Source organism: Cnephaeus nilssonii (assembly GCF_951640355.1).
Source record: "Cnephaeus nilssonii genome assembly, chromosome: 2".
Lineage (NCBI taxonomy): Eukaryota > Metazoa > Chordata > Mammalia > Chiroptera > Vespertilionidae > Cnephaeus > Cnephaeus nilssonii.
The window spans coordinates 72,868,019-72,890,144 of NC_137073.1; the positions used below are offsets into that span (position 1 = coordinate 72,868,019).

Genomic DNA, 22,126 nt, shown 5'->3' on the forward strand with positions numbered 1-22,126 from the left:
AACAAACAAAACAAAACAAAAGAACAAACGGGCATTGTAATTCCTAGCTGCCAGATTTTAAAAGGGCTTGCAAATGCTTTGTCAAGTGTTAAGAACAACTCGGTTCCTCTGTTAGGATGCCACGGGGCCAAGTTCATGGCTGGAAAGGTCAGCGATCTCGGCCCCTATCGAGCATCAACGCGGTGTCCCCGGCGCCGGCAGCAGCGCCCCCGCTCCGACCACTGGCTCCGCCCCGCCTCGCCGGCCGGGCCCGGGGGAGACAGCGGGGCGCAGGGGCCCTGCCGCCAGAGGCCCTCCGGGTGAGGCCCCGGGGCGGGGCGGGCCGGCCGCCCAGTTCCTGGTTCTAAAAGCGGCGCCGGAGGCTGGTGGCGCCACAGGCGCGGGGCCCGCGGGCGGCGAAGGATGGGCCCGCGCCGCGCGGCGAGCCTCCCCCGAGGTCCCGGCCCGCGGCCGCCAGTCCGCGCCATCCTGCTGCTGCTGCTGCTGCTGCTGCCGCTGCCGCCGGGCTCGGGCGCCGGGGCCGGCCGGCCGCCCCACCTGGTCTTCGTGCTGGCGGACGACCTGGGCTGGCACGACGTGGGCTTCCACGGCTCCCGCGTGCGCACGCCGCACCTGGACGCGCTGGCGGCCGGCGGGGTGCGCCTGGACAACTACTACACGCAGCCGCTGTGCACGCCGTCGCGGAGCCAGCTGCTCACCGGCCGCTACCAGGTACGCGGCGCCCGGCCCGCGAGCCTCCGCCCAGGGGGTCGGTCGGGAAGCCGGGGCCAGGCGACTCGGTCCCCCGAGCCGCGTCCCGGAGAGGCGGCTTCTCGCCCCGGCGGCGCCGTCCCCGCGCCTCTCGGGCCTGGAGCCCGCGGCGGGCTCTGCGCATGCCTGCCCGAGGCGACCCGCATTCCCCACCCCCTCGCCCCGCCTCTTCGGGTGGGTTTTCGGTGTTTCGTTTCCCGAGGGCCGGGGTGGAGGGTTTCTGGGGGGCGCTGGGTGCTGGGTGCTGGGTGCCGGGCGCTGGGCCGGCGGGAGGGTCGGAATGGACGCTGCGGGGCGGCCCCGGCGTGGAGGATGGATGGGAGCAGGCGGGCGCCCGTGTGGCCGAGAGAGGCGGGCAGCGCGAACCTGGGGCCGCGTTCCACAGCGAGCGCCCTCAGTGGGTGGGACTCTGGTCCCCGGTGAACCCGGCGGTCATGGGTTGGGAATGTCCGATCAAAGATGAATGTTTTCCAGGTTCTTGGGCTGCTGACATTTCAGATTCAACCTGTATCCATAACCCCTCTGAGCATCCTCATGATCTCTGAAAGCGTCTCTTTAAAAACTTCTCTGTAGTTAATAGAGAGAAGTATACTTGTAGAGAGTGTGCATAGATGTTAGATAATTAAGAATATCAAGAACATTTGCATAGTGCTTTACTGTTTTATTATTTTTATTGATTGATTTGAGAGAGAGAGAGAGAGAGAGAGAGAGAGAGAGAGGCCAGCATCGATGTGATATTCCGCTTACTTATGCATTCATTGGTTCTTTTCTTGTATGTGCTTTGACCAGGGATTGAACTGCAAGCTTGGCATATAGGGACGATGCTCTTACCAACTGAGCTACCTGGCCAGGGCTGCTTTACTGTTTTTATTATTATTTATTTTAATCCGCATCTCACCCCTCACCCGAGGACATGTTTTTTGTTTGTTTGTTTGTTGTTTAATGTGAGAGAGAGGAAGAGAGAAACATCAACAAGTTGCCTCTCTTACCCGCAACCTAAGTATGTGCCTTGACCAGGAATCGAACCCACAACCTTTTGGTGTACCAGCCTACAGGGCCAGGGCTGCTATACTGTTTTTAAAGTTTATTCTTGAACAGCCCATGAGGTAACGGTTATTTTTAACCCCTTTACAAATGAGACAACCTGTAGAGGTTCTGTTGGCAGCTTGGAGAAAGGCAACAGGTGTTAGACCTCTGGGGTCTCCTAGGAGCCAAGATTCATTATAAGAGAACGTTTATTTAGAAACCCAGGGGTGGAAGAAGTGACTGGAAGAAGAAATGGGTTTCGGAAATAAATTGCAGAGGTGAAAGAAGGGCCCTTGACGCTCAGGAATGAAGAAGATAAAGGTAGCTCACCTGGGTGGGGGCTGGGAGAGGAGGAGGGAGTGGTGAAGGGAAAAGGCACAGGCACGCTCCTGGGCCAGGGTCCCCGTCCTAAATGCTCTTCTGGAGATTTTAGGGGAAGTCCCAGGGGAGGATCTCAATAGTCTGTTCATCGGTTTTCCAGATGTGTCTTTTCAGGGTCCTGGTCTCTACTGATTGGTCAGCTCCAGGGGAGGGGGGGGGGTCATTAGTCGTCACAGCTGGCTCTGGTCTTGCTGCTTTTTTAGGCCTGGAGCTGAAACAACCGAGGCCTAGAAGTTATCCCTAGGGAGGAAAGGTGAGGGGGTCTAAACCGCAATATGCTGGGATAGGAAAGGTTGCCCTGGGGACAAGGTCCCATCTCACAAGTGTCTGTTGCTAGGCTTTCTCCCATGGTGACCTTCTGTACCTGGCCCATCCTTGCTCTGCTCATGTCTGTCTACCTACCTACCACCGTTCCATGACATGTTCAGAATCACACAGCTAGAAAGTACTCAAGCTGGGCTTATGCCTTTCCTGCACCCACTAGTGATCTCAGACCTCTAAAATTGGACCTTTTTTCTTAATCTGAATATGATTGACATTTTTTATAAGATCCTGATGTTATCATGACCATATTGAATACAATAAATGGGAACTGTTTGAGATCACATGCATACCTTCATATAGGTGTATGTACTGTCTATTTTATAAGCATATTTCGAGTCACAGGGGATATTCTTGAATCTCGCCCTCCCAAGTCTGTGTTCCTGTAGCCTTTCCGGTCAACCCTAGCCTCATGTTGCCCCGAAATCAAGAAAAGGGAGCGTTTACTTGTAGTAAGATTTCCACAGTGGTCTGAAGACTTCTAGAAACAGAAGAGAGAGTTGTACTACAGTCTGAGAAATAGCTGTAGCCAAGGTTTGCAATGGAGATAAGGGATGGTTCCCTTCACCACCAGACCTAAGTACTATCCACAGTTCCAACTTTGGCTGCTAAGTATAATCAGGAATATCTATTGTGATGCAAATCTTACCCTGGATGCTTTGTAGGACTGACGGGGTATGTAAATAAGAAGGGAAAGGAGGGAAGGCAAAGCCTGCCCAAAATGGTTCTGCATTTGCTCTGAAGCAAGAGGACTAAAGTCAAATTTCAGAAAAATGGGAGGGCCATTCATTTCTCTAACTTCCTCCCTTCCAACAGACTTGAACAGGAAAGCAAATACCGCACTTCAAAAACTTGTTCATATAATTGGCTGCTTTTGTCCTGTCCCTTAACATTCTCCCCCACCAGTCACTAACATTTCATCTGGGGGGAAAATACACACAAAAAAACCCCACGTGTATTTAGAGAACCCTGTGGTTAAGCAGTAAAGGCAGGCTAGAAGCTGGATATTCCAAAACAGTTTAGAAACCACTCGGCATAGCAAGCCAGCCTCCCCAAGCATTTTGTTTGACTTTTCTTCTGTTTTATTCTCACAGAGTTTATGAGACCCAATTAGAAATTACCTTGAGTTAGAAAACATCCTCTTTTAAAGGAATCACTGTTTCTCAAAGGGTTAAGAAGCCTCATTGTCCTCAGATACTACATATTGGTACTGTCCTGAGCACTTGGATACATTCTCACAGAAACCCGATGAAGTATTACTGTTATCAGTCCTATTTGATAACAAGGAAACTGAGGCTCAAGATGTTAAGAAACTTGCTCAGTAGCACAAGGCAAGTAAGTAAGTATTGGACCAGGATTTGGACTGGGCAGTGTGGCTGCATAACCACTACACTATATTGCTACTTAGAATTATTAAAAATATTTCCTGAATGATATCTATTACTTTTGGACATTTAGGTTGTTCCTCAACATTTCAATTTAAAAAAAAAAATTCACCCACCACATTTCAGGTTAGGAATTGCCTATGTAAAATGAAAACAGGGAGAAAAGTTTAATTTCTGAAACAAGTCATGTGTTGTGCATAATTTTAGACAATAAAATGAGGAAAATGTTTTTATTTTAAAATTAGGTACTTGAAAGAACTAGTTAATAGCCGCATCTGTGAATTTAGCAACCATGCTTTAACATTTAGAGATTCCCCCTTCCCATAATCATTTGACTTTAGATTAGAAAAGAAAAGCAGAAAGTGATAAGCAAGCCTAGACTGACTGATGGAACTTTATATTCCCAAGAAGTTCGGAGTTTTAGTTTTTCAGCTTACTAAAGTATTTCGTTGAGTGGAACAGTTAAAAATTATGAGATGTGTATTTCATTCTTTGCCGTGTCAGTCAATCTTCAGACTCGGACCTCACTTCTGGAAAATATGGGAATTGAGCTGATAAGGCTCTAAATTTCTAAGGCTCTTGTGTCCATTAGAGCAAAAGTCTGGCTTGAACATTATACTCACTATCGCCACCTACTGGTAAAGGAGAGATTAACTTTGCTCAACACTTCAGGGTACTCCAGCTGCTTGTTCTGCTGCTAGAAGCTTGTTCAAACAAAAACGTGAATTCAGCCTTTTCTATTTAGACCTTTAATTGTTCAGAATCCTCACATATGAACCTTTCTTAAGTCTACATGCTTTGTTTAAAAAATGCATAGAGTTTTGGAAAGGGAGAAAGGGAGACTGATCAGATGAGGTAAGAAATTACCCATAGATTCAGGTTTCTATAAACTGGAATTCAGGTTTCTGTAAACTTAGGCCAGTGTTCTTCCCACAGCCCTATATGACTCATTCATTCATTATTTTTAAAATCCTTTTTAAAATCTGTATTTTATTTATTTATTTTGGATTAGACAATACTTTCACATGGCTTAAAAATTCAAAAGTTGCAAAAGGGCTTACAGTGAAATCTTTCCCTAACTACACAAACATTCTCTTCCTTAGGTATCCAGTTCCCCATCTTTGCAGGCAAACAATGCAATCTGAATTATGTAAAATGTATTTTCATATACAAAAACACACACATACATAAACATTCCCTTCTTTTTTATATGGAGAAATATCTACTCATATCCTCTGCTTACTTTTTAATTGTGTTATTTGTCTTTTTATTGTTGAGTTGTAAAAGTTCTCTGCATATTCTGGATATTAAACCTTTTCCAGATATATAATTTGCAATTATTTTCTTCTATTCTGTGGGTTGTCTTTTTACCTTTTTGATGGTGTCCTTTTATATAAAAAAGTTTTAAATTTTGATGTATTTCCATTTATTTGGTTTTCTTTGGTTGTACTTTTGTTGTCATACCTAAAAAAACAGTCTAATTCAATGTACAAAGGCTTCTATGTTTTCTTCAAAGAACATTGTGGTTTCAGTTCTTACATTTATGTCTTTGATCCATTTTTAGTTAATTTTTGTATAATTTTTGAAGTATGTGGTTACATATGGATGTCCAATTGTTCCAGCACCATTTGTTGAAGACTATTTTTCCCCATTGAACGGTCTTTGTACCCTTGTCAAAAATCAATTGACCATAGATATATGGGTTTGATCTAATGTTTATCCTTACATCAGTGCCAAGCTGTCTTGATTACTGTAGCTTTGTGGTAGGTTTCTGAATCAGGAAGTGTGAGTTCTTAAATTTTGTCCTTTTTCAAGATTGTTTTGTCTATTCTGGGCCCCTTGTATATTAATTTTAGGATCAAACTTGTCCATTTCTGAATTTTGATAGGGATTGCATTGATCTGTAAATTCATTGAGGTGTGATACTACTTTAACAATATAGGCCTTCCAATCTATGAATATGAGATGTCTTTCTCTTTAGGTCTTCTTTAATTTCTTTCAACAATGTTTCGTAGTTTTGGGCCTACAAATCTTGCACTTCTTTTTTTTATATATACTTATTTCTAAGTTTTTCTCTCTTTTGATCTGTTGTGAATGGAATTGTTTTCTTAATTTTATTATCAATTGTTCATTGCTAGTGTATAAAAATGCAAGTGACAGTTATGTATTGATGTATATCCTGCAACCTTGTGGAACTTATTAGTTCTATTTGTGTATGTATGTGTGTGTGTGTACATGCTCTTTACGATTTTCTCTACAAGATCCTGTCATCTACAAATAGAAATAGTTTTACTTCTTCCTTATCAATCTGAATACCTTTCATTTTATTTTGTTGCCTAATTGCTCTGAGTAGAACCTTCAGTACATTGTCAAGTAGAAGTGGCAAAAGTGGACATCTTTTTATTCCAGATTTTAGATAGCTTTCAGTCTATCACCATTAATTGTAATGCATGCATGCATTCATTCTTTCATCCCACAGATTTTTATTGAGCAACTATTTATGCTGGCATTGTGGTATACACTCTGGATTGCCTGGTGCTTATGGTCTGGTGGGAGTGAGGGTAGAGGAAGCAATTATCAAGAGGCGGGGGTGAAATAAACACAAACAGATGAGGAAGGTGAATTTAAATGGCATTGGCTATACATATGGGGAAGAAAACAAAGCAGGCCAAGGGGTAGTGACTCAGGAAGGTTTCTCCAAGAAGGTGATATAGGCAACGGCCTGAATGAAGAGAGGAGTCAGCCATGGAAAGATCCTGGGAAACAGAGTTTACACAGAGGGAGGGCCTGCCGAAGTGAAGGCCCAGAGGCTGGGAAGCGCTCCTTCTAAGAATGCGGAGAAGGCCACATGGCTGAGTGAAGGAGGGTATGCAAAGCAGGTAAGAGCCCAGAGAGGGGGGCAGGGTCTCCCGGTGCCTGATACTGTCTGCACATGGTTAAAAGATTAAAACTTGTTTCGGTTTTCATAGTAGTGTTACATTGAAGGCTACTATTTACTAAAGAATATTTCTAATGTTCCAAATAAATATATTTTAAGGAACCACAATAAAATGCCATGTGACATTCTTTGTATATATGTAATTCTGGTTAGAATTAAACATATTTTTAAAATAAGGAAATACATTAAAAAGTTTCAAATATAAGATATTTAAAATACATATATATAAATATAACATATATATATATATATATATATATATATATATATACATATATATATATGAAAAAAACAAGATCTTTTCATCCTGTCCCCTGGCCCTTCTTCCTATCTTCCCATAGGTAGCCCGTTTCTTAGTTTCTTGGTATCCTGTGAAGGCATGTTATGCATATAATGAAATAGATTTTATATTTACTTTCCCCTAGTTTAAATTCTCAAGATTAAATATACTGATTTACTTTTTGAGGAAACTGCATACTGTTTTCTACAGAGACTGCACCAGTTTGCATTCCCACCAGCAGTGTATGAGGGTTCCCTTTAAAATTGGAACTCCCGCCCTAACCGGTATGGCTCAGTGGATAGAGCATCAGCCTGCGGACTCAAGGGTCCCAGGTTCGATTCTGGTCAAGGGCATGTACCTTGGTTGCAGGCACATCCCCAGTGGGGGGTGTGCAGGAGGCAGCTGATGGATGTTTCTCTCTCATTGATGTTTCTAACTCTCTATCCCTCTCCCTTCCTCTCTGTAAAAAATCAATAAAATATATATTTTTGGAAAAAAAAATGTAACTCCCATTTGACCCAGTGATCCCACTTCTAGGAATATATCCTAAGAGATCAGAAACACCAATCAGAAAGAATATATGCACCCCTATGTTCATAGCAGTGCAATTTTCAATAGCTAAGATTTGGAAACAGCCTAAGTGCCCATCAGCAGATGAGTGGATTAAGAAACTATGGTACATCTATACAATGGAATACTATGCAGCTGTAAAAAAGAAAGAACTCTTACCATTTGCAACATGGATGGACCTGGAGAGCATTATGCTAAACAAAATAAGCCAGTCAGAGAAAGATAAATATCACATGATCTCACTCACATGTAGAATCTGATGAACAAAAACAGACCCAGAGACATAGAAGCATCAAGCAGACTGTCAAACCTCAGAGGGAAGGCAGGGGAGGGAGGGGGAAGAGATCATCCAGTGAACTCATATGTGTATATGCATAACCCATAGACACAGACAATAGGGTGGTGAAGGCCTGGTGTAGTGGGGGGTGGGAGAGGTCAATGGAGGTGGGGGAAGAAGACATGTGTAATACTTTCAACAATAAAGATTAGAAAAATATACATATATCAATTTAAAAATCCTTAAAAGGGTAGGGAGATAAACAGATGCTGTTTAATGGTACACATTAGGAACAAGTATAACACAAGACCTAGAAATCCAATGCACAGTGTACGTGAATGTAGTCCACACTATCCTATATAATAAAAGCCTAATGTGCAAATTGTCCCCTTGGGTGGTCGTTTGGGAGTTTGACCTCTCGCTATGATGTGTGCTGACCACCAGGGGGCAGCGCAGAACATGGCGGGTGTCGGCAATGATGATGCTATGTGGTACTGGTAGCAGGTGGCAGTGGAGGTGCTGCCGGCCCCGATGGGCCCCGACAAGAGCAGGACCAGAGCGGGTGAGCGGGCAGCGCCAGGCCAAGGCGGGTGCAAGTGGGGGGTCCTGATCGCCCCGCAGATGGTGACCAGTGGCAGTGGGGGACTCAGCCCTGATCGATCACCCCGCAGGCAGGATGGTGGAGCAGGTGAGGGGGTGGCGCCCGGCCAAGGCGGGGTGCTAGGCAGGGCTGCGGGGCTGCGAGGCTGGGGGCGTGAGCTGGGGCCCAATCTCCGCAGGCTACCCCGAGGGACCCCCACCCGTGCACGAATTCATGCACTGAGCCTCTAGTTGTATTATAATCATCAAACTGGCTCAGAGACTAGAACATGATGATTACAACCACTAAAAGGAAAGGGTCATTATGTAATGCAATGGAGGTGTTAATTTTCACTGCAGTGCAATCAGATCGAAATGTTTAAATGTATCAGATTAACAAGTGCTACATCTTAAATTTACACAATTTTATATGTCAAATATCTCTATATTTAAAAAGCCAGTGACCGGATTGCCACAACGACCTGAACGACCGGTCACTATGACGCCCACTGCGGCCAGCGAACTGGCCCGATCGGGGATTGGGCCGGTCAGTCCACCTCCCGCAGCCCCTCTCCCTACCCGGCCCCACCTCCAATGGGCACCCACTGCCCCCATCGGCCTGCAGCCCCTCACCCTGGCTGACCCTGCCTCTGATCACCGTCCCACCCCAATAAGGAGTGGGGATGGCCGGCCAACCTCCTGCAGCCCCCTCCCCTGCCCAGCCCCACCCCAATCGGCCCAAGGCCTCTCCCCCCAGTCAGCTCCGCCTCTGATTGGCCCCCCCACTCCAATCAGGAGCAGAACCAGCTGGCCAGCCACCCATGGCCCCTCCCCCAGGCCGCTGGCCCCAATCGGCCCCCTCCACCCCATTTGAGGGTGGGGCTGGCCGGCCCACAGCCCACCGCCCCTCCCCACAGCTGGCCCCTCCCCTGATCCACCCCCCCCCCACCCCCTATTGGGCCAATTGGGCCCTAATTGGGCCTGGATCAGGGCAGGCCCACCAGCCAACCTCCTGTTGTCTCCTCCCAACAGGTCCAGCCCCAATCTGCCCCGATTGGGACCGGGCTGGCCGTACCCCACCTGTGCACGAATTCGTGCACTGGGCCTCTTGTATTTCAATAAAATAACACATGTAATAAAGATGTTTATAAAAGTGGTTAAATAAACAAATAAGTCTTTCAGCTTTTCTAATAGAATTTGTATAATGCTTGTAGTTCAAGTTGAAGACTCGAAAATACTAAATTTGCATATTCTTACAAATTGACCTTATTCAGTACAAACTATTCATTATATTGCTGCACTAGTACACTTTTAAAGCGTGGTTGTTGTTGTTTTGTTCTCAGCTCGGACTTCTCCCCTCGATTGCCTTGCTTATCTCTGGCCTAGAGAAGCACTCAGTGTTGAACAACTAAATGAATGAATGTGCCCTGAAGGAGCTCACTGTCTTAACTGCTTAGGGTTGACAAGTCGTTTCTAATGCCCTTGCTTCCTTTTTAAAAAATTATAAAGATTAAAGGGTAATGAAAGTGGTAGGCCTTAGTGGAAACACTTCCTTTTGGGAAAAAAGTCAAGTGACTTTGGTCCTCACCTGGGAACATTCTTACCTTGGGCACTGAGGGGACCACTCCACCAGAACTCTATAAACCTTGGCAGAGAATAGAAGCAATAAAAGATGACACCAAGGTTTCATTCTTAAGGGACCCAAGCCACATTTCTCTTAATCACATCGATAAACAGACAAGACACTTTCACAGCTTTTCACTCACCCCTGAAGCAGAACCTTGGACAGAAAATATAAGGAAGGAGGCTGTGCAGAGCACTGTGGGTAATTTTTTAACTTTTGCTTCAAGTCTGTTTTAAGAAAGTGCGCAGATAAGACCCATGGCTGCAACTAGGATTGGGTACTGCCTACTGTGTGGCTTGGAAAGGAGACGGGAGTTCTGCCCAAGGATGCCTCATCTCCCTGCTGCTTTTCCTCGCTGTTCTCTGTGCCCCGCCTGCCATTGTTTATCACCCTTCCACATGCTTGCCTCTCTGTGGATTCCTGTCCCTGGTCAGTTCTCTCCTGGACTCTAAGATTAGAAAAGGAATCACAATGCATTCTTTGTATACAGGGCAATAAATATGGGGAAGAAAAGAGTGGAAAGAGGAGAAAAGAGCTGGAAGAAATGGGTGGAGTGCTTGGGGAAGGCTGCATGGCACAAATTGGGAGTGTTCTTAGGACCCGGCCAAGGCATCCAAGGAGAGAGAGAAGAGGACCCTGTAGTCCAGAGGCCATCGGTGCCTCCGCAGGGAAAGCACTCATTAGTCTTCATTCCTGACTCTGCCGGGAGGAAGAAGGATGCATTAGGTCAGTGATGGGCAACCTTTTGAGCTTGGTGTGTCAAACTTCGCCAAAAAACTGAGCATAACTTGGGTAGTGTGTCACTTTGAGGAAAAAACTAACTCCAAGACTCTAGTCGCAAATGTTTCATCCTCAGGAGCAGCAAATGTTTCATCCTCGGCATGCGGCCGCCTCAGCGGCCGCGTGTCATCAGAAATGGCTACATGTGTCAGTGCTGACACGCGTGTCATAGGTTCGCCATCACTGCATTAGGTCCATAGTAACAAGCAAGATGGCCGCTTACTGAAACGACATCAGGGCTCCGAAGCGGGGCCCTGGGTGACTTGCTCCGACGTGTCTTTTGTTTTCCCTGAAGCCAGGCGTCCTTGAGAGTCCCGAGGCGTTCTCAGAAGGCAAAGGGCATCTGGAGACCTCAGTCTATAAGTATCGATGATATTTTAGATGACTAATTCCATATTTTACTTCCCAAGTAATTGGAAACGAGGAAATAAATAAGTGTGGGGCTGAGTGGAATATGACCCATTGACTTATGGGTGGGTTTGTTTTTTGTTGTTGGTTGATTTTTGAAGTTATTTGAAGAATCCCTTTGAGTGTAAACTGTTCCTGTCTGGTAATCTCTTTGTTTTTGTTTCCTTAATCATATCACTTTACTAAAAATTATTTTTCTTCTATATTTTCCTCCCTTTTCATTTTGGGCTTTTGGCCGGATTCATTATTTAAACAGAGGAAGGCACTGAAAACAGTTTTTGCCTTGTTTATTCTTTTTGCAAACAACATCCCTTTGTGGGTTTAGTCAGAGATTTTTTACTCTTTGCTAATCGACACCAAAATAAATAGACCCTTAAAGCTGTCAGTGACACCAGCCAGTTCTGCAGCCTGAGTTCTGCAGGACCAGGCCAGATGGCAAAGCCAGGCCCCCAGCGCACATAATGTGTGTCTGTAGCTCTTGGCTTCAGCAGCCCGGGCAGCTGACCGCTTTTTAGCAGGCTTAAGGGGGGAGGGAGCAGATTCTCCACCACCCACTGGTTCCGAAGGGCATCTCCAGGAATAAACCCTCAGGTGGCGAGAGTGGTCTAGTGTACTGGCCACGGCACAGGCTGGATTTCCTGAACTCCTGTTCTGTGATAGGTTCCAGTCACGAAGCTTCCCTCTAAGCTCCCTGTTGTGTAAAGTGGAGCGGGGGAGCTTGCCCCTTTTTCTGAATTTTCAGATCGTGTGGCAGGGGGTGTTGCACAAATACACAGGTGCAATGAGGGTATGAGTTCATCTTGCACAAGTCACACTGACAGGACAGAACCTTCATTCTGTTCAGCTGGATGTTATCTCAGCACGGTGGAGGTGAGGAGAGAGCATTCATTGTCACGTGTGTGGTGGAGGTTCATCTAGTCCCCGGGAGAGTTTATTGTAAGTGTAGCTGAAATATTGTGCTTTGAGCTTCCAGATAGGTAATTAATCAGTAGACTGCCTGGACCTCTGAAGGAGGGATTGTAAGAGATTCTGATGTGGAAACTGCCTCGTCTCTTCCGCTCCTCATCCAAAAGATTGGGTCCAGGAGATTCGTTTTTCTCTTTTAAGCTCATGAGACTACACTGCTCGTATTTTCTTAAGTCTGCAGAGGACAGGATAACCCACAGGGTCAAAAGAATTTTTATGTGCCACAGAACATGTAAACAAGGATTTCTCGTTGGTTATCTCACAGAAAGAACCCAGAGACAAGCCAGGTCCTTCCCTAAATTTGCAAACCCTTGGCCTTTGCAGAGGGAATCTTGATGGTCAACTAAAATTTTAGGAGAAGCTGGTTGTTGTTGTTGTTTTAAATATATTTTTATTGATTTCAGAAAGGAAGGGAGAGGTAGAGAGAGATAGAATTATCAGTGATGAGAGAGAATCATTGATCAGCTGCCTCCTGCATGCCCCCTACTGGGGATCGAACCTGGGACCCTTCAGTCCACAGGCCAACGCTCTATCCCCTGAGCAACCCAGCTAGGGCTAGGAGAAGCTGGTTTTTGAGAGAGGATTTGGTTTAATGAAGAAGGGGCAGCTACCCATGGTAGAGAGAGAGACTAAACCCCTCTGAACTTTCATGTATTAACTATAGGACCCTCTCCATTTACACATCCTCTCATTGAAGATGGGTGTTAGAACCGAATTGTTTTAGATGCTGTAGCATTTAGAAGGAGGGTGTTCGTTTTTTTCTTTTCATTCTTCTTGGTGCGCTGTTATCATCCTGCCCCAAGAAGCATGGTGTGGCTCTATAATTCTGTGCTAAACGGAAGTGCTGGGTTGGAACCAGCTTAGCATTTGCCTGTTTACTGCTTCTCTACACATTATGGCTTCCTTACTTCAAATAGTGTTCGCACAGACCCAAAACATGTTTTTTGGCTGTCATCCAGATTTTGGCTTCCACTCCCAGTAATGCCATAAAAACGCTGTCAAATAAATTCTCAGGAACCGAAAGGAACAAATTCCCTGCCCCATATGATTGCAGGTAATAGAAGCAGGCTTCGGCTGACCACCTGGCTTGGTGCCTGTGGCCCAGGAAACCGGATCGCACTGCACCCCTTGGTCCTGCCACACAGCCGTCAGAGTTCATTCTCTGCCTGTGATGGATGAGCGTTCCGTGTGAGAAACTTGCACACAGCCTTTATCTCCACTGGGCCTTTTGAATTCCATAAAATATTATCTTTCATTACCCTGCTCTGTTGCCAATTGGTATATGTTATGAAATTTTTGAACCCAGGATTAATTTTCTGTTGATAAACTTCTAGCATTAACCATAGACGGACAGACAGGATCCTTCTGTGATCTGGTGTGTGTGTGTGTGTGTGTGTGTGTGTGTGTGTGTGTGTGTGTGTGTGGTTTGAGAGAAATGTTTCCCTTTCTCACCATGGTTATTGTAATGTCCTTATCATTCACAATCCCAGCTGGAAGGGATGACACATGCAAATTAAAATGCTGTAGGGGGTTTTATGTACAAAAGGACTATTTAAAAGGTGTGAATGTATGAGGGGGTGGGAGGGCTAGTGTATAGCCCAGTGGAGCTATTTCTACCCCTAGAACCAAAGGAAGGAAAGGAAAGGCACCCTCCGGGACCTAGGAGAGCGACTTGTGGAGCAGAAAGGCCGGCAGTAGAGAGCCTGGCGGCCCCCGGCCTCTCATCGCTTCCTGGCCTCCAGGCTCCTGTCAGGGCTCCCCGGGCTGAGCCCAGTCAGCAGCAGGAGGTAAGAGAGTCCTTTGATGTGGTCCCCACAGGCCAGCTTCCCAGGTGGAGAGCAGGACAGAGGCAGAATGTGGATTTGGAGGGCAGATGGAAGGCATCGGCCACATACCCCACAGTAGGTATCAGTTATTTCCAGGAGAGACGTACACATCCCACTGGAACGGCCCTGGCTAGTGTTTCTCAGCGGTTAGAGCATCAGCCTGCGCACCAAGGGGTTGAGGCTTCAATTCCTGGTCAAGGGCGAGTACCTGGGTTGCAGGTTCAATTCCCAGACCTGGGCTGTGTGTGGGAAATAACCCATCTGTGTGACTCTCTCACATCGATATTTCTCCTCCCTCCCCCCCCCCCCCTCTTTTTCTTCTGCCCTCCTTTCCATTCTCTCTGCAAATCAATGGGAAAAAATATCCTCGGGTGAGGATTTAAAAAAAAAAATCTCACTGGAACACTTAAACTCACTTTTATTTTTAAGTGGATTTTTGAGGTAAGGTTGACATATAAAATAAACTGCACATATTTAAAGCATACAATATGCCCTAGCCGGTTTGGCTCAGTGGATAGAATGTCGGCCTGCGGAGTGAAGAGTCTCAGGTTCGATTCTGGTCAAGGGCATGTACCTTGGTTGTGGACACATCCCCAGTAGAGGGTGTGCAGGAGGCAGCTGATCAATGTTTATCTCTCATCGATGTTTCTAACTATCTCCCTTCCTGTCTGTAAAAAATCAGTAAAATAAATTTAAAAAAATAAAGCATACAATATGATACATTTTGATATGTATATACCTGGGAAACTGTCACCACAAACAGGATAGCAAACGTATCCATCACCGTCCAAATAAACCCACTTTACCTTAACACTTAAGTTATTCCTCAGGTTCTCTTAGGAGGGTATAGAAAGGTATTATGAAATCAAGCAATAGCAGGTGCACTTCTGACTCTGGAAAGACACACCAAAACAATGAAATTTGAAACAATATCCAAGCTTATGAGAATGCTATTTAATAGTAAGTAGCTTATAATAAATTAGGGGGCAAAGATTGTGAGTTTGAAAGGGCTTGGTTTTTGTTTGGTCTCTATGTTGTATCTGTTGATTGCTGTGTATTTAAAACAAAGTGACAAAGCTCTGTGAATCTGTCTGGTGGGAGTATTTGACCCTGAGGAAAGCAATGATGCCAGCACCCAGCAGTACCAGCAGAGCCATATACCTGAGCTCCAGTTACCACCTGAAGTTCGCACGCACCACACCGCACTCCTGGGGCAGGCCCAGTCTTAGTGCATGTTCTCTACAATGCCACCCAGCTCCTCCAGGTGAGAGGGTGTGATCTGTTTCAACGATGCTTAAGTTATTACCATGGTAACTGTTGTGTGTTTAGTATGTGCTTGATGATAAGAGTTTTGTGCTATTCTTTAATAAAAGGAAGTAAATCATTTGCAAACATATTTTGGTTTTTACCTTTTATTAATTACTAGTTCCCTGGTGCACGGTTTTGTGCACATTGAAAGGAAATGAACTAGAAGGTGGCTGGCAGGGCAGGACTGGGTGAGATGGGCTGGACATGCCCTAGAGCCAACCTCCCATGGTCCCTCCCCGGCCGGCCGCACCTGGGGTGGTGCCGTGGCTCGAAGGGCATCTGCGGAGTGATCTTGGTCCCTCTGGCAGGTGGGGTCCCTCAGCCTGGCCTGCGGGGATGGGGCCGAAACCGGCTTTCCAGCATCCCCTGAGGGGTCCTGGATTGCGAGAGGGAGGTTCTCGGGTGACGCATCTCAGAATCGGGCTCCCTCCTCTCTGGTTCCGGGGTGCTTCACCCGAGAACCGCTGCTGCCAAGTCACGCAGCTCGGCAGCTCTTGCATTTACCGTCTGCCCCCTGGTGGTCAGTGCGCATCATACCTACTGGCCGGTCAGCTTAGCCTGTTATATATATAGACTAGAGGTCCGGTGCACGAAATTCGTGCACGGGGTGTGTGTGTGTGTGTGTGTGTGTGTGTGTGTGTGTCCCTCAGCCCAGCCTGCACCCTCTCCAATCTGGAGACTGCTGGCTCCCTACTGCTTGCCTGCCTGCCTTCCTAATTGCCCCTAACCACTTCTGCCTGCAAGCCTGATCACCCCCTAACCACTCCCCTGCCAGCCTGATTGATGCCTAACTGCTCCCCTGGCAGCCTGATTGCCCCTAACTGCCCTCCCCTGCAGGCCTGGTCCCCTCCAACTGCTCTCCCCTGCAGGCCTGGGTCCCCCCAACTGCCCTTCCCTGCAGGCCCGGTCACCCCCAACTTCCCTCCTCTGCTGGCCTGGTCACCCCTAACTGCCCTCCCCTGCAGACTTGATCACCCCCAACTGCCCTCCCTTGCAGGCCTGGTCCCTCCCAACTCCCCTCCCCTGCTGGCCTGATCGCCCACAACTGCCCTCCCCTGCAGGCCTGATCCCTCCCAACTTCCCTCCCCTGCTGGCCATCTTGTGGTGGCCATCTTGTGTCCACATGGGGGCAGCCATCTTTGACCACATGGGGGCAGCCATCTTGTTTGTTGGAGTGATGGTCAATTTGCATATTACTCTTTTATTAGATCGGATAGAGGCCTGGTGCACGGGTGGGGGCCAGCTGGTTTGCCCTGAAGGGTGTCCTGGATCAGGGTGGGGGTTCCCTTGGGGCATGGGGCGGCCTGGGCAAGGGGCCTGTGGTGGTTTGCAGGCCGGCCACACCCCCCTTCAACCCAAGAGGAGGCCCTGGGATCTGGGATTTATTTATCTTCTATAATTGAAACTTTGTAGCCCTGAGCAGAGGCCAGGGCCGGCCAGGAAGTTTGGCTTCCTCCATCGCCGGGGAAACCCAAGCCTCCTGCTCACTCCATGGCCGCAGCCATTTTTGTTGGGATTTATTTATCTTCTATAATTGAAACTTTGTAGCCTTGAGCAGAGACCTGGGCCGGCCAGGATGTGCAGGAAGTTTGCTTCCTCCATTGCCGGGGAAACCCAGGCCTCCTGCTCGCTCCGTGGCTGCAGCCATCTTGGTTGGGTTAATTTGCATACTTGCTACTGATTGGCTTGTGGGTGTGGCTTGTGTAGCAGAGGTACAGTCAATTTGCATATTACTCTTTTATTAGATAGGATTGCTTGTTACTCACCTGATAGCTGATGGAGGTGCCAGAGAGTCTTGGCCTGGGTTGAGAACTGGCTCTGCCAACCTTCAGTGTCCCCAGAGCCCCACTTGTCCTGGAGAAATCAGGAGTGCCCAGTGCCGAGCTGAATGTGAGACCCCAGCCCCACTTCATACGAGCAGGCAAGGAGGGAAGCCCCCGGGGCATCATAGCATCCATTATCAAACTTTTTCACTTGAGGTTTTAGTACCAATGTATGTGCTTAAAAATTATTGAAGCCCCAAAGAGCTTATGTTTATGAGGGTTATATCTTTCAAAAGTTACATGTATCAGAAACTTAGATGTTAACATAAATAACTTATGAAAGATAACTTTGTTTTCCAAAACAAAAGAATTACATGAGAAAGGTGACATTGTTTATATTTGTGTACATGTCTTCTATTCATAGAAGATGGCTAGATTGTTACACCTGTTTCTGCATTCAATCTGTTGTGATATACTAGTCTCCCTGCACACGAATCTATGCGCCAGTAGCTATCTGCAGGGCCTGGCCACTCCGTGCCCGCTGCCCAGAGGCTCTCCGAGGCCCAGAGGCCCATCCGCGGCTGGGCACAGAACGCTTGCCTCGTCGCCGCGGTGATGAAGCAAGCATTCCGCCAGGCAGCTCACACTGCCCGCTCTCAGCAGCAGCCCCCCCCCCCCCCCCCGGGACTGGGGGACTCCAGCGGGGCTGAGAGGACTGGGTGCCGCCATCTTGTGGCTATGGGCACCTCCATCTTTGTGACGGAGTGATGGTTAATTTGCATATTACCCTTTTATTAGATAGGATTGTTTGGGTAAAAGTTGGTGAAGAATGTCCAGCCTCACACAGATGTGTAGGAGAAGAGAGGGTTAATTTAATAGCCTTTTTATACAATTGTGTATATTCTATTTTATATTATACCAAGATTCAACAAGTGATCATTTCTTAACGGCTAGCTGATGTGTGGTCCCTGCACCCTGGACATACCTGTGTGAGCCATTCCCAACCTGTGGGTCAAATGGCTGCTTTCTTTTCTAAGGAAAAGTTGGTCTTTTGAAATTAATGGTTTACATAAAGTGGAATAAGAAATGCAAATAAGTATTTGTTATATAAAAATCACCAACTCTTGAAAGATTTTGGAAGCTCCTTTTTTTTTATATCAAATTTGGCTTTAGTCCTTTTTTTTTCAGTTACACTTTACATTCTATATCGTATTAGTGTCAGGTGTATTTCATAGTGGTTAGATAAGCACATACCTTACAAATTGTTCCCCGCGATATTTCCAGTACTTCCTGGCACCATGCATAGTTATTACAATACTAGAGGCCCAGTGCACGAATTTAGATATATATCCAGTAGTTTGCTTTCTTCTATTTCTTTCATTTGTGACATGTTTCTTTGTCTCCGCATTTTGGCTGCTTCCCTGTGTTTGTTTCTGTGTATTGGGTAGCTGCTAAGTCTCCTTGAGTTGATAGAGTGGCCTTGTGTAGTAGGTGTCCTATAGGGCCCAGTGGCTCAGCCTTCCCAATCACATTCTAGGTGTACCTCTTTGTGGGCTCTGTTCACAGTCTTGTTGTAGTTGAGCCTTGATTGCTGTTGGTGTCACTGGGAGGAACTGACCTCTGGGCCAGTTGGCTGTGGGGACCAGCTGTGACTACAGTGGGAGAGCTGCTGTACAGGAGACACCCTTATGGGCAGGACTTGCTTCAGTGGGGCTTTTGTGCTCACTGAGTCTGCCCCTTGAGTGTGTCACTTATGGATGTGAAGAGTTGTAATCTGGTATGGTCTCACACTGAGCACTGGTACACTGGCTCTTGGATCTCCAAGGAGGTGCAAAGTCAGCCAGTGCCTGGGGCCACCCAGCAGGAGCTACAGAGAGATCTGCAGATTTCCTCTTCTTTGTATTGGGTTTGGCAGTGCCCAGACAAGGCCCAGCTGTGAAGCAAGGCAGGCTGGTGCTGGTGCAGGGTCTTGGGCCTTTTATTGATAGGTTTGGGGCTCCCTGACCCAGCTGCAGCTTGTTTGACAGGCTTTTAGCCTGAGAAAGGACAGGCCATTCATATGTAAAAGCCATTGAGCGCAGCTTGGGTGGAGTTGTAAATTAGGTGGGGCGGAGTCTCAGGGATTCACCAGGGTGGAGCAAACAGAAATGGCTGTCAGTCAGCCCTGTACTGGGGAGGTCCCAGCACAGGAACAATGACCACTGAGAGCACCTCCATCTGGAAGAAAGCTGCCCTTCCCCCCTCAAGAGTTCCTGCCCCGGTGCCAGACAATCCAGTTTCTCCTCGTATGTGTCTGGGTCCCCCAGAGCCTCGCCCAGCACTGGAGCTCAGAAGAAGTGGGAGCTTGTAAGTTCAGTTCGTGGTGCCGGCCTTTTAAGAGGAGCAGCTGGGTCTCCAGCAGCCTGTGTGTCACTGAGCCCAAATCCCCACTGGTTTTTACAGCCCGTAGTTCTTACTGCCCGTGGGGCTTCTTTTCCCAACTCTGGGAGCCTGGGCTGGGCATCTGGTGTGGGGCAGGGACCCCTAGCTCCTCCAGGCGGCCTCTGCAGAGGCGATCTCCCGATTAAAGAAGTGGCACACTTGGGTGCTTGGACTAGCCTATTCCTCGCTTCCCACCTCCTACCAGTCTCTGGGTGCTTTCTTCTTTACTTCTCTAGTTGTAGACTTCCATTCAGCCAGCTTTCCGGTGGTTCTGGATGATGGTTGTTCTGTATTTTAGTTGTAATTTTGATGTGGTTGTGGGAGGCAGTAGTATAGGCGTTTGCCTATGCTGCCATCTTGGTTCTCTGAGGAGGATTTTTTTCCCATTGCTTTTTAGAGAGAGTAGAAGCTAGGGGGAGAGACAGAGGGAGAGAAACATCAATGTGAGAGAGATGCATCAATTGGTTGCTCTTGCATGCGGCCCAACTGGGGCCAGGGATCAAGCTTGCAACCAAGAATATGCCCTTTACCAGAATTGAACCTGTGACCCTTCATTTGGTTGCGGGGGGGGGGGGGGGGGGATGGGGCCCAGAGTTCTAACCATTGAGAAAACTGGCTAGGGCTGGGATTGTTTTCTTAGTTTCCCTTTTTGATAGTTTGCTTTATTGGTGTATTGTGGAGAGTGGCTACAGCGTTTGGACAGGTTCAAACCTTGGACTGAGAGGGCACGGTCCTCTTATGGCAAAGCCACGTGTAAGTCCCAGCTTGGAAGGCAAAGCCCTCCCAGCACAATTATAGTCAAAGGCTGTAGTTGTAAGTTTGACCTTATAGTCCGAACCTGTGGTCCTAGGTGGCTGCAGGTAGGCTGCCTAAGTGAGGTAGGCTGCAGGAGGTGCAGCAAGTGCTGCCAAAACAAAGCTTGATAGAGTTCAGGTGCATGTAATTGAGTAGATTTAGATTCGAAACCCTCAAGAACATTGTAAACATCTTGACCACACCCTTACTTTGCCTCATGGAATCTGGCTATAAAATAAAGAATCGGCTTGTAAGCTGTGGCACTGTCTTTCCATCTGAGAGCAGCATCCCACCTAGCCCCAGCTTTATTCTCTTGTCTGTCTTCTTTAATCCTTCACCACACCCCCCTCAGGTTCACCCCTGGCCATGCTGAGCACGGCACAGTGTATAAAAGTGCAACCAATTTCTGAATATTTATTTTGTATCCTGCTACTTAACTAAATTTATTTATCAGTCCTAGTAGTTTTTGGTGGAATCTTTAGGGTTCTCTATATACAGTATCATGCTATCTGCAAATAATGACAGTTTTACTTCTTCCTTTCCCATTTGGGTGCTTTTTGTTTTTTCTTCTTTTTAAAAAAAATATTTTATTGATTTTTTTACAGAGAGGAAGGGAGAGGGATAGATTGTTAGAAACATCGATGAGAGAGAAACATCAATCAGCTGCCTCCTGCACACACCCTACTAGGGTTGTGCCTGCAACCAAGGTACATGCCCTTGACCAGAATCGAACCTGGGACCCTTCAGTCTGCAGGCCGATGCTCTATCCACTGAGCCAAACTGGTTAGAGCTGTTTTTCTTCTTGTCTGAATCCTGTAGCTAGGACTTCTAGTACTATTCTATATAATAAAAGCCTATTATGCAAATAGACCAAACGGTGGAACGACCAGTTACTATGATGTGCACTGACCACCAGGGGGCAGACAATCAATGCAGGAGCTGCCCCCAGGCCAGCCAAGGCGGGTGCCAGCGGGGACCCCCAGATCGCTCCGCTGGTTGCCCCCCAATTGCCCTGCACAGGGTGGTGATTGGCGGTGGGGGCGGGACTGGCAAGCAGGTGGCATCAGGCCGGCCAAGGCGGATGCCAGCAGGGGCCCCCCCCGATCACCCCACCGGTCATCCTGCAGATCAGCCCTGATTGCTGGCCAGGCCTAGGGACCCTACCTGTGCACGGATTTCATGCACCGGGCCTCTAGTGTTGAATAAGAGTGGTGAAAGTGTACATTCTGTCTTGTTCCTGATTTTAATGGAAACATTTTTAGTTTTTCCCTGTGGAGTATGATATTAGCTGTGGGTTATATACTAGAGGCCCGGTGCATGAAATTTGTGCATGGGGGAGGTGTCCCCTCAGCCCAGCCTGCACCCTCTCCAATTCGGGACCCATTGGGGGATGTCTGACTGCTGGTTTCGGCCCAACCCCAGGGACCGGGCCTAAACTGGCAGTTGAACATTCCTCTCACAATCTTGGCCCGCTGTCTCCTAATCGCTCACCTGCCTGCCTGCCTGGTTGCCCCTAACTGCCTGTCCCCCACCCCCTGCCGGCCTGATCGCCCCTCACTGCCCTGCATGCCGGCCTGATTGCCCCTAACTGCCCCCCTGCCGTCCAGGTCACCCCCAACTGCCCCCTCTCTGCCGGCCTGGTCGCTCCTAACTGCCCCTCCCCCCGCTGGCCTGGTCACCCCTTATTGCGCCCCCACCGGCCTGGTCGCCCCCAACTGGCCCCCTCTG

General features: G+C 47.6%; 1 protein-coding gene across 1 annotated transcript in view; it reads left to right on the forward strand.

Moving 5' to 3' along the window:
* The first annotated feature begins 226 nt into the window (after positions 1-226).
* The window catches only part of ARSB (arylsulfatase B), a 132,701-nt gene continuing 110,801 nt past the window's right edge, over positions 227-22,126 (forward strand). The window contains exon 1 of the mRNA XM_079793522.1: positions 227-711. Coding sequence (XP_079649648.1) covers positions 403-711 — 309 coding nt within the window. The 5' untranslated portion in view covers positions 227-402. The remainder of the gene's footprint in view (positions 712-22,126) is intronic.